At 55.1% G+C, this 12,007-nt stretch overlaps 1 protein-coding gene across 3 annotated transcripts in view; it reads left to right on the forward strand.

The window, feature by feature from the left end:
* KSR2 (kinase suppressor of ras 2) overlaps nt 1-12,007 on the forward strand; it is a 71,686-nt gene that overhangs the window by 19,984 nt on the left and 39,695 nt on the right. For all 3 annotated transcript variants that reach the window (XM_057414644.1, XM_057414646.1, XM_057414645.1), the window contains exons 4-6: nt 2,204-2,385; nt 9,903-9,972; nt 10,589-10,672. In XM_057414644.1, the coding sequence (XP_057270627.1) occupies nt 2,204-2,385; nt 9,903-9,972; nt 10,589-10,672 (336 nt within the window). The remainder of the gene's footprint in view (nt 1-2,203; nt 2,386-9,902; nt 9,973-10,588; nt 10,673-12,007) is intronic.

Below are 12,007 nucleotides of genomic sequence, written 5' to 3' on the forward strand. Positions count from 1 at the left end.
TTCCCCCTGGTAAGGCATGGAAAGCATCATCTATGGGGCTGCTGGTGCATTGGACCCCGATGGGCTCTAAGAAAGGGTTGTTCTGTTGGACCTGGCTGGTCCATCAGCCCCATCCCAAGGTTGGACACAGGGGCTTGGAACAAGCTGCTCTAGTGGAAGGGGTTGGAGCTGGAGGAGCTTTAAGGTCCCTTCCCACCCAAACCAGGCTGGGATTCTGTGATTCATTCTATGGTCCCATGCCCAGCACACCCAAAGAAGTCGTTGCAGCCACCCCAAAGGCAGCAGCAGCTTTTCCTGTGTGAGGAAACAATTAACTTATTAAAGGGTGGTTTAATTTTCCTCTGCTGAAGCTGCTGCAGTCATTTCCTATCTGCTGGCCTGGCCGGATGCCCATGGGTGCTGCTGGACCCAGGGCAGTGGGAGATGCGTGGCCCCAGGCAGGATGGTTCTCCTGTGGTGTCTGAGCTCTGGTCAGTGGTGCTGGAACGATGGCAGCTGAGCAGGACCCTGTGCTGGGAATGAGTGTGGAAGTGTTCAGGAAAGCAGCTGCTTTCCCCTCTGGCAGGTTAAAGCCATTCCCCTTGGCCTGTCCCTACATCCCTTGTCCCAAGCCCCTCTCCAGCTTTCCTGCAGCCCCTTCAGGCACTGGAGCTGCTCTCAGGTCTCCCCTTCAGGAGCCTTCTCTTCTCCAGGCTGCCCCAGCCCAGCTCTCTCAGCCTGGCTCCAGAGCAGAGCTGCTCCAGCCCTCTGGAATCAAAGGCAGGGGTTGCATTAGAGGCTGTGATTCAGTTGTACATCAGTGCTGACTGCATCACCTGCAAGGAAACCACCTCCAGCTCCATGATGCCCGTGAGCTGTCGCACTGCCCACCCCCTGCTCAGATTGGGGATCTCTGCCCCAAATCCTCCGGATCTCCAGTGGGACTGAGCTGCCCTTCCCTCAGCCTGCTTTGAGCAGGGCAGATGCTGCTCCTCTCCACCTCACACTGTCGCAGCGTGGCCAGGCTGGGCATGGCCGAGCCAGAGAGGCAGAGCAGAGCCAGGAACCTGCAGCCCAGCTCTTCAAGCTGTCGGCATCGCTCTGCATTGCAAACCCTTCGGTTTGTGTGCTGCTTTGGTCCCCTCTGAGCCACTGAAGTGATGCTGGTCCTTGTCACAGCACAAGGCAGCTGGAAGAATGGGCTGATAAATGGGAGCTGTGGGTCTCATCCCCCCCCTGCTCCCATGAACACCCCCTGGTGCTTCGGGTTGTCTGCCCCATGGTCCTGTGCCCTGGTGAGCTGCTCCTGGGCTTTCTGCTGGGGCTGCTCACAGTGTTAACCCTGCCTGGATTGCTCTGTTGCAGTGACCCCTCAGCTGTACTCTGCTCCCCTGCTTGGGCCCTGAAATGGATGTAGGTGACTTTAAATGACCATAGAATTGGAGCTGGTTCTATAGCATGCTGGTGATCTGGGTGCCTTGCTCCTAGCGGGAAGGAGCTGGGACCAGCACTGCTATGATGCACAGAGAGCAGCATCTTTCCAGTTTAGCAGCACTGCGAGTGCCTAAGTCCTTTCGAGGTGCTGTAATGAGCAGCTTGAATCTGCTCCATCATCTCTCCATGCCTCAGTTTCCCCCCTTTGCCACTGTTTTGGGATGCGGATGAGCCTTGGAGACCCAGGCTGGCAGCCTCTGAGCTGCTATAAAGAGGAGCTGTGATGGGCACAGCACCACATCCAGCCCTCTTGGTCCCTAATAGGACAAGGCAGTTACCTGGGGTCTCGTGCAACGATGTTCAAGGACTCAGAGCACAACCCCACCTTTTGACCATCAGTGGGGCTCCGGCAGGTTTGTGTTGGCCATCTCTGGGCATGAGGCACTGAGGGGTGACCGCTGTGAAGGGCTGCAGGCAGTAGGTGATTTGGGGGATGGATAAGGCTGGTGGTGGTGGGGCTTTTGGACCAACTGCCCCTTTCCATCCAGATCTTGCAAGAAGAAAAACTCTCGTGTTCCTTAATGAAAACTGCCTTTTTGTGACGATGAGGAGGGATGGAAGTTCCTGTAGGGAAATGGGTTTGATTATCACACAAGCTCACAGGGCAGAGCAGCATTTCCACATGAGCAGCCATCCTAGAGGTACCAGTCCCTTGGTGCATCGCTCTTTCTCCCTGCCCACTTCCTTGCCCTTCACTTTTCTCTCCTTTCTTTCTCCCTTTTCCTTGCAGAGTCAAGAAGAAGAACAAGCCCTTGAACCTCAAGATCCACAACAGCGTGGGGAGCTGCGAGAACATCCCCGCGCAGCGCTCCCCGCTCCTCTCCGAGCGCTCCCTCCGCTCCTTCTTCGTGGGGTACCCACCTTTCCTGCCCTCCACCCCTCCCGTCCACACCGAAGCCACCTTCTCAGCAAGTAAGTCCAAGGCCCCCTTCTATGGGGTGGGTGATGGGTGATGCCAAGCAGAGGATGTGGTTGTGGGAAGCGCAGGGTGTCTCCGGTGGCTGATGGAGGATGTTGGTTGAGTGATGTGCAGGTGCCTCACAGCAGTGGTTGGAGATACGTGGGTGCTTCTGGGCAACTATAAGCCTGGAAACTTGATGAAATCCATGTACAGACCCGTTGTCACATTGAATATTGATTTATGCCATCAGAGCTGCTCCCCCATCGCAACGCCATGGGTGCAGGAGGGTGGCTGCTGTTGTTTGGAGAAGCCATGAGCCTTCCCATTGCTTGGTGACACTGGTTGTCACTGAGAGTGACTTTTCCATGGGTTCCATTGTAAATCCAGCAGTGGTTTTACCTTCGTGCCAGGAGGCTGCTTTCCTCCTTTTCCATGTTGTTTTCTCCTGCACGTGGGGTTTTGAGCCAACGTGATGAGTGTTGGATGAAGGCAGCCCCAATGCAGACAGGTCTGGTGCAAACCCCACGGAGCCTGATCCCAGCATCCAGCCCCAATCCTGCCTGTGGGTCTGCCTGATGGGGTTTGCCCTTGGTGGGACCCAATGGGTGGGTTTGAATCAATGTGCTCATGCAGGGCATTGCTGCTGGCTGGGGAGAACCAACCGGGCCCTTATTCCCCAGCCTCGGAGCAGTGCTTGGTGGATCCTGCAGGAACTGAAGCTTTCACAAGCTCTCAGACCAAACAAAACCCTCCCAGAAGCCGTGTGGCAGCTGCTGGGAGTGATTTGCATGCCAAGAGCTCCCTTTGCTTCCATTGCTCAACTGAAAACTTCCTCCAGCTCCACAGCCATGCTGGGTTTCTGCCACATTCCCCATCCCAGACTTTCCCTCCTTTGCTTTCCCAAAGCGTGGTCATCCTGGCTCAGTTTGGGTTCTTCCAGTGGTTTTACTGCATGGCTCTTGGCTGAAGAAGGGGTTTACAGGGAGCATCCCTCCCTGCCCATCCAGCCCCCCGGCACCAGCAGGTTTTCCTCTCGCTGACCCCACACGAGAGTGGGACGCAGCACCAGGACCCCTCTGCAAGGGAAACCCCTTCCAGTTTCTTCCTCTCTGTCTTTGGTTTACACCAACCAGCTGCTGTTTGGGGTCATTGAAGTCTCACTGAGCCATTTCTGGCATCCTTTTGCACCCCTTTCTTTGGCTTTGGGGACAGTGGGACCTGTCAGGAGCTCTGTGGGCATCTGGGGATGTCCATGGACCCGGCTCTCAGCGGGTTTGCCTGGAGCAAGGGGTGTTTTTCCACTGCTCTTTCCCTGTGGCATCAGCTGAGTTCAGCCTGCAAGGAAGGAGATGAGCAGAGCAGAAACCAAGAAACGAGACCTGTTCTCAACAGCCCCCCACCGTGTCTTGTTGCATTGGGTTGGGTTACATCCCGCGGTGTCATAACCTGATGGAATGTGGCACGGTGGCACGACAGGAACGGGATGCGATGAGAAGTGATGGGCTATCAAGTGACTAGCCCTGCTGGAAAGGTGTCTCTTTGCATTTCCCTCGGCTCTCCACCTTTCTTGGCTGCTGTACATGTTTGTTATGTGGGCTAGATATGAGACGTTGATCTCCATGGAGAGGTTTTAGCATCACTGAAACCATTTGGTCCTGGCAGGTTCAGCATCCATCCACTCACTGACCCTTAATCCCAGGGACTTGTGGGGAAAATAGGAGGGAAGGCCAAAAAACAATGTTTTTTTTTCTACCTCTCTTGTATTTCTGCATCATTCTGTACTGATGGCCTTGTCCTGGAGCTGCATCCCGGCTTTCTCTCTGCTTCCATGGTTGCTTTCTGGTTTGTGACCCTGTAGGAAGACTGGCACATCCTTCTTCCTTAGATCTAACCTGACCTTCACCTGTTTCAGTCTGAACCCATCACCCCTTTTCCTATTGCTACAGTCCCTGACGAAGAGTCCCTCTCCAGCATCCTTGTAGCCCCCTTCAGATACTGGAAGGCTGCTCCCTCATATCCCATCCCTATGACCATGGGTACCTAAACCTTTATAAAACCCCAACAGCAAAATGCCCCTTCCCTTTTTCCGTGGTGGGATCAGCCTGGCATCACCAGGTATGCACTGGATTGATGTGGAATGACTTCCGTAAGCACTGAAAGAGCAAACTATTGTCGTTGATGGATTGAGATGCAGAAGAGGAGCCCAGCGAGCCCTTGGCCAGACCCTTCTCTCCCTGGCTGTCTCTCAGTGATCTCTTTACAACAGGCAGCGTGTCTTGCTGCTTGTGGCAGGAGCATGCTCCCATCTGCATCACCTTTGGTCCCACTCGGATGCGGGTTTGGATGCCTCTCGCTTGTTTTTAACAGCCACTTTGCCCTGATGGGAGCTGATTGCCACAGCAAGGGCATGGGGGCTGGAAGATGCTGTGAAGGAGCATCTTTCTCCTGCAGCACAAATCCAGCTGGAGGGGTAAAGTCCTCTCCACGCAGGGCCAGGATCCCTGTGAATTTGGGATGCTGGGGTGATCTTGGGGTGCTCTTGAGCTCCAGCTTGGCCATGGAGTAGCCCATGGCTGAGGGACAGAAGATGCTTTGTCTGGCTGCATCCAGGCCCCTCTCTTGGTGCACCTGGTCCCTCACAGTGAACAAGTGACCACCAGAGACGTGTTGTTACTTGGAAACAGGATTTAGGATTCAACACCCCGTGACCTGGCTACAGGCACCAGAAATCAGGTTGGATCTTCTCCTTTTGACTGTAAAGGCTCATGTCGAGCAGGTCGTGTTTGTGTCTCTGTTACCTGGGTGTCCTGGAGCTGGTTGGCATTGCTTTCCTCTGCCTGTCCCTCTGCTGCAAATCCAGCCACTGTCACCGTGTGCATCCAGAGCAGGTCCCCTGCTTGGTGTTCTCCAGAATGGGCCAACATTTGGGTTAGATCACAGGCACAAATTCTTCCCTGTGAGGGTGCTGAGGCGCTGGCACAGGGTGCCCAGAGAAGCTGTGGCTGCCCCATCCCTGGCAGTGTTCAAGGCCAGGTTGGACACAGGGGCTTGGAGCAAGCTGCTCTGGTGGAAGGTGTCCCTGCCCGTGGCAGGGGTTGGAGCTGGAGGAGCTTTAAGGTCCTTCCCAACCCTTTCTCCTTAACCCTGTTCCAGCCCAATCTCCTTCACAGGGGACTTCCCAAGGGGGCCATCATTTCTCTGTGACCATCAGTGCCCTTCTCCCTGAACCTGCCCTGCAGCCATACATGCTGGCAGCCCAGCTGGGAGCTCCCTGCAGCCCACATCTGGCCACAGCTGGCTGCTTTGCCATCAGGCAATGGGAGGGTTTCCTGTGCCAGCAGTGCTGTGTGGAGCTGGAGAACCCAGCTTTGAATGGGTAAAGCCGATTCCTGCAGGGCTATGGACTGGGGTAGGAAATCCCAATGAGTCTTTGAGGCAGCAAAGTGGCTGAATGTGACATTTCAGCTGTATAAACAGGGTTGTCACACTGCAAAGAGGGGCTGCGGGGTTGTAAGGTGACTCTTCTTACAAGAGCTGCTCTGCAAATAGCTCTGCTGCCATCGGCTGCTGCGGGTGATCCCACTGCACAGGGTCATCCATCCCTCCCTCCACAGCAGGGACACTGCAGGGCTGGGATTGTGTGCAGGATGTTTGCCACGGGCAGGTTTGGCTCCTGCTTCAGGTTGAATCCTACGTGGTCCCTGGGAGTGTTCACACCCCGTGTAGACGAGGCTGGCGGTGCCATGGGTTAGTGGTGACCTTGGCAGTGCTGGGGTTGGACTGGATGAGCTTAAAGGGCTTTTCCCACCTGGTTGATTCTGATTCTGTGGCATGGGGAGGGGAAGCTGCTGCCCTGAGCAGTGCTGCAGTTTCCTTGCTGCTGCAGCTGAGCTCTTCGGGGATCTCTTCCCTCCTAGTTTGGCCCTAAAGCCAGCTCGGGTGAGGACTGGGGTGTCTTATGGAGGGACTGGATGAGCTTTAAGGTCCCTTCAAACCAGGCTGATTCAATGAATCTCTGCCAGCATCCTTCCCCATCATATGGCCCAGGGCTGCTGTTTCTGCCTGGGTGTGCTGTGGTAGATACACCTGACACCGTCCCTGTCGTGGTCGTCTTCCATGGGATTGTTGAGCTGTTCTGGGAGGAGGCTTCACCCGGTGTCACCCCATAATCTCTGTGGGGGACTTAAACACACTGGGGCTGGTGCCTGGAGTGTTTTGGTGGCTGCTCAGGATGGATGCGGGTCTGTAGGACGTCTACAGACCAGCGCAAAGTCTCCTGGCTGTCCCTCAGCCTTGCGGTGATTCATCCCGGGATGCTTTCCAAGTGCACTTCCATCGATTTTATCCGTCCCATTCATAATGCGAGCATCGCCTGACGCCGTTTGTTGTAGTAGGAGGAGGAGGGTTTGTTTATGGGGCTGTCTCCGTGATGGATAACACATTCACACCAATTCCCTGGGCATCCAGAAAGGTGCCAGGAAATGAAGGAGGGCAATATCGTGCCAAAGCACCGTCCCCATCGGTGTGGTTTGGCACGAACCAGCCCCGGGTGATGCCCCTGGTGTATTCAGTGTTGGGGCTGGGGGTATCACTGCCCTCCTGATGTGCCCCAAGGGAGGGTGGAAACCCAAACCCAAAGCACCAAGGGAGCTCTGGCTGCTCTTCTCTTCCCAGGCATCCCACAGACAGGGAGCGAAGGGGGAACATCCACACCCGGGATGGCAGCGGGGGCGAGGAGAGCGTCACGGCCAAGGTCCCTGTCACCTCCGAGGCGCACGGGTGCCACTCATGGACCGGTGGTGCCTGTCACCGCTGCCTGTCACCGCGGCGAGCCGGGCTCCTCTCCGTGTCTGCTGTCACCGACGTGCCGGAGGCGGCTGTCACCCCCGGTCCGGGCGCTTCCCCCCTTCTCTGTCTCCCTTGATCCCGTCAGGCGTGGGCTGTTGACTCAAGGCTGGGCTGTGCAGGAGCCCTGACGCTTGCCGGCGGGATGCTGTGGGGAAGGAAAGCAGTGGAGGTTGTGGGGTGCCTGGGTGGTATCCCCTGGCATTGGGTGCTCTATGGGGATCAATGTGCTGGGTAGGACTGCTCCACTGAGGAGCAGGGTTTAGCTTTTGAGGGTGCCTCTAGGTGATGGGGAGGTGGGAAAGGGACGATGCTTGGCCCTGTTGGGTGCTCAATGGGTACCAGCTGCTTTCTACCGTGGGAATTCACACCCATGCCCATTAATTTCCGTCTTGGAAGAGGAGAGAAGGGGAAAACCATCCTAAACCAGCCCTCACACATGTGTGCGAGGGGAATGATGGCTGAGAGAGGCCTGATTCTCGAGCCATAAAGGAGGCTGATGGTGATAAACGTGTGAGTAATGACTGACACGTGGGCAGGGAGGTCGGGAAGCATCAGTTGCTCATGGTCATTGCGTGGGGTGCTGAGCTGCCGGCAGCAGGAGGAGGGAGGGAGGTGGGGAATGGGCTGTCATGCTTCAGAGCTCACGAGGACGAGCTCATCCTTGGGTCTGGCCCTTCTCCATCATAGGGTCCTTGTGACAAAGCCAAGCCCCCCGCCTGGCAGCAGGACGTGATCCTGAGCCTATGAAGGGCTTTTCCTTGCATTTACATCTAATTGTGGCAAATGTGGATTTTTGAGAACATTCCCCCTGTGCTGGCTGGGAGGCTGCTGCATTCCCACCTTCCCTTTGGGCATCACCCTGATTCCCTATTGCCCGGGGAGGACCAGCTTTTCCTTTGGGTGGGAATCTCACATGTGCAAGTTGAAGGGAGAATCACCAATGAGCTTCAAAGCCTCCCCCCCCCCCCGAGCCCTGGGGGCTGTTCCCTCCCTCCTGCCCTGTTTTGCTTGTTTTCTCTCCTACAATGAGCAGGTCTATTGTTAAACACCACGATCCTCCATGTATCGTTCCCTCTAATGAGCGTAATGAGCTGTGAATCACGTAGGGCTCATTTCTGGTAGGAGGTTAAAATCCCTGATACACTTTAATACATTTTTGCAGCGAGCCCATTTAGAAAGTAATTAAAAGGCTCAGATGCTTTTGCCTACGTCCCTTCTCCTCCTCGCCGGGATGGCAGGATTTAATTGAGGCCATCAGAACCTTAGTGGAAATAAATTGTGGCTGGTAAAGCAGAGGATGTGATTTCATTCTGGGAGAGGAGCTGCTCTTGTCCAGGTGTTCAGTTCATCGAGGACCAGCGTTGGGGATGGGCAACGGGGACTCACTTGTCTGATGTGATTCACTGATGAGAAAATGATGTTGCGGGAGGGATGTGCTTGCGTGTGGAGCGGTCCCAGTCCTCAGAGCATCATCTCCGGGGCTGGTGGACACCCCCAGGGGGCTGCAGATGGTACAGGGAGGGATGCGGGCTCAGGAGGTGGTGAGAAGCGTGGTCAGGAATATTGGCATGTGTAAAACAGCCACCGTGGGGCTGGGGGCAGCAATTACCTTAATTGACTTCGCAGCCCTTCAACATCTTCATTGCCAGCTCTGCCTGAGGGATGAGCGGGATGAGGTGGTGGAGTAAGAGAAGGGAGGTGCAGGGGATGGATGTGGTTTAGGGTGCTCCCAAGGCTTTTAACGGCGTTGCATGGAAGGGGGATGTAAATGTAACCTTCAGAAAGGGAAGTGCAATTAAAGCACCGCGCCGCCCGCTATATTAAAAGGGGATATTAAAGCAAACAGCGGCTCTCCCCGCTCGCAGGGATGATATTGGAAGTGTGTTTAGTGAGGGATTTGCCGGCGTGCTGAGCAAACGGCCGGGCTCGGATCCGTGATGGGGCTGGTCGCTGGTGCCCGGGAAACCTCTGGAAGCCCTTATTGAACATCCATCCATCCAGCCTCTGAATCCCTGGCACAGCTCCACTGCGGGCAGCACCTCTCCTGTGGCAGAGGAGGAGGAGCAGGGTCTGTGCCCTTGCTGAGGCTGAAGGGGGATGCGGAGACCGAGCATGGCTGTGCCTGCTCCAGCGGGCATTAATGAACTTCTCTCTTCTTCCTTACCCAGCCAGGGTCCTGCTACTCTTTCTCCCTCCCTCTTTCCCTTAGGAGAGTGCTGAGGCTGCTTTTCACTCTGCTCTTCTCCTTGAAGCCCAGTTAAATGGCCTTTATTCAGCCGCGACCACAAGTGGTGGCTCATTAATAAAGGATGCAGCTTCAGCTTCGTTTTCCCTTTCTTGTTTGGACATCGCAATGTGGCTCCGGTAGCTTTGCAACCCCTCTCTGTGTGCACATGGGTGCAGCACCCATGGGGTGGGTGCATCACCCCGCGCCTCTCTCTTTGGCCCAAAGTGGGTGCTGGGGGTTATGATGGGGGGAGCAGGAGACTCCAGTACCCTGGAGACCCAAGCACAAGGGCAGAGACCTCTTGCTTTCCAGAAAGGGATCATGTCTAAGGGGAAATATTGGGCAAACCCCTCTTTTTGGTGCACATCCTTTGCTCCCCTCGCACAAAGCCGGAACCCTGGCTGCCCCCCTTGTCACCACCTGATGGTTTTGCTTGTCTCTCCTCTCCTGCAGATACGCTGTCAGTGCCTCGCTGGTCCCCGCAGATCCCCCGTCGAGATCTAGGAAACTCCATCAAACACAGGTACCCAACCAGTGAATCCCCCAGTGCCAGCAAGGAACGTCTTCCTTTCTATCCCTGGTCCAGGAGGGGGGACTCGGGGCTGTTCCCCCAGTTTCCTATGCTGGGCAGTGCTGCCCTAGTAGCCCATTTAAATTCCATCTCAGTTCAGATCTGGTTTAGATAAGGCTGGAGCTGCTGTCAATAAGTCATGTATTATCCATGACCTTGCCAACCTTCAGCACATTTCCCATCTCTGGATTATTGCCTCCTCAAGGAGGAGAAGTTCTAGAAATAGCTTTGGTTCTGCTATTCAATAGGGCAGAAGCTTCTCCAATGGACTGGAACCTTGGGGTCCCAGGGCAAGGAGGTGTTTTGGGGGCTCTGGCCAAGGCAGAGATGGGGAGCTGCACCCAACCAGTGCCTAATGCCCAGTTTGGTCTCCCTTCTGCACAAGGGGGAGCTCAGATTTGTGCTTTGGCACCCCTAGAATGATGCCTCAACACCCACAAAGGCAGCCAGGAAAGGATAAACCAGGGCTCGGGAGTTAAGGGACGCTTGGGAGCTGCTCCTGCAGGAGCACAGATGGGGTGGTTCAGCTGCTTCTCTCTCTGGCCACTCTCTGTGTCCCTCTCCCCAGGTTTTCCACCAAGTACTGGATGTCTCAGACCTGCACCGTCTGCGGTAAAGGAATGTTGTTCGGCTTAAAATGCAAGAACTGCAAGTACGGCGTGGGGCTGGAGCTGTGGGGCTGCTCCTTCCTGTTGGGATGGGGATCACTGGGGTTTTACTGCTGCAGCCAAGCAGGGGCACAGGCATGGGGAAAGCAACCAGCCTCTCTCCAGCTCATCCTCATAGGATGCTGTAATGAGGCATGAAATTGGGTGAAGATCACCCTAAAACAGGGCTGAGGTTGGGTGCTGGGGATGGCAGCGGGGTCCTTGGGGAGGATGCTGCCCACCAGACCTCAGCTCCAGAGCTCCGAGTAGGATCCTGAGAGCCTCCCTGCTCACCTCCATCCTTGGTCTGGCTTTAGACACCCATGTTATAGGGTTACCTGTGAAGTTATCTACAGGAGAGAATGGGAGGGACGTGCTGGACCAGGGGCTGACAGCAGCTTGGTCGAGAGCATCAAGGGTAGCTCTGGGCATCAAATGGGTTTCACCCACAGCCTGGAGCTGTATCCTCGATTTTCTTGCAGCAGCAAAAGGCTTGGGGGCCTCTGTTTCCTGGCACTGTCATGGCACCAAGGAGCCAACCCACCCCAAACAACAATAAAGTAACAGAGAGGCTGTGCTGGCTGTGAAGTTGGATAGGGCTGGAAAATTGGATAGGGCTGGATAAAGAGTGAGGTGCAGAGGCCACTTCTACTGCTTTAAATCCCAGCGTGGCAGAGCCCAGCTCTTACACGGTATCATGCAGCCATCAGCACTTAGAAAAGCTGCTCCTGGAGACAGGATTGCCTTTCCTAGGGATGAGTGCTGGGAATAAGCTGATTGACCGTGAGTAACTGAGTTAGCTGGAGCTATGAAGTGATAACGATCGCTGTTGCTATTGATTAAATGCTGATGAATTAGCAAATTGGGATTAAAATGTGGATAAGAAATGCCCCATTACTCTGCAGCTGACGGTGGCTTTCTGGAAGTGATATTATCAAATACATAGATATTAAAGTGGGGATTCCGATTGCATTCAATGCTCAAGCAACCGGAGGCTTTGCTGCCTGCCTGCTCTGCCTGCCCAGGGCTGGTCCCCATGCAGGAGGGATGCAGGACCTGCCCCTGTGATGCTCTGGCTCTGGGTTGATCCTGCTGCCTGCAGTCACTCAGGAAAGAAGCAAACCAGTTCCCTGGCTGTAAGAAGTTAGAGGGAACGGAAGTACTCAGGTTCCCCAGCTTTCCCTAGGAACAGGAGGGAAACAAGCAGGAAAAGCAAACAAACAGACCCGAACCCCCCCCCCCCAAGCCTCCAATAGCAAATTAATCTCTGCCTTTCCCTCTAGGAATGGTTCTGTAATAAAAGCTAACATGCACAGTTCCTGAATTTTCATTACCCAGCT

The sequence above is a fragment of the Pezoporus wallicus genome, unplaced genomic scaffold (genome assembly GCF_028554395.1).
Source record: "Pezoporus wallicus isolate ANWC-B61680 ecotype Strahan unplaced genomic scaffold, APGP_CSIRO_Pwel_v1 contig_10548, whole genome shotgun sequence".
Lineage (NCBI taxonomy): Eukaryota > Metazoa > Chordata > Aves > Psittaciformes > Psittacidae > Pezoporus > Pezoporus wallicus.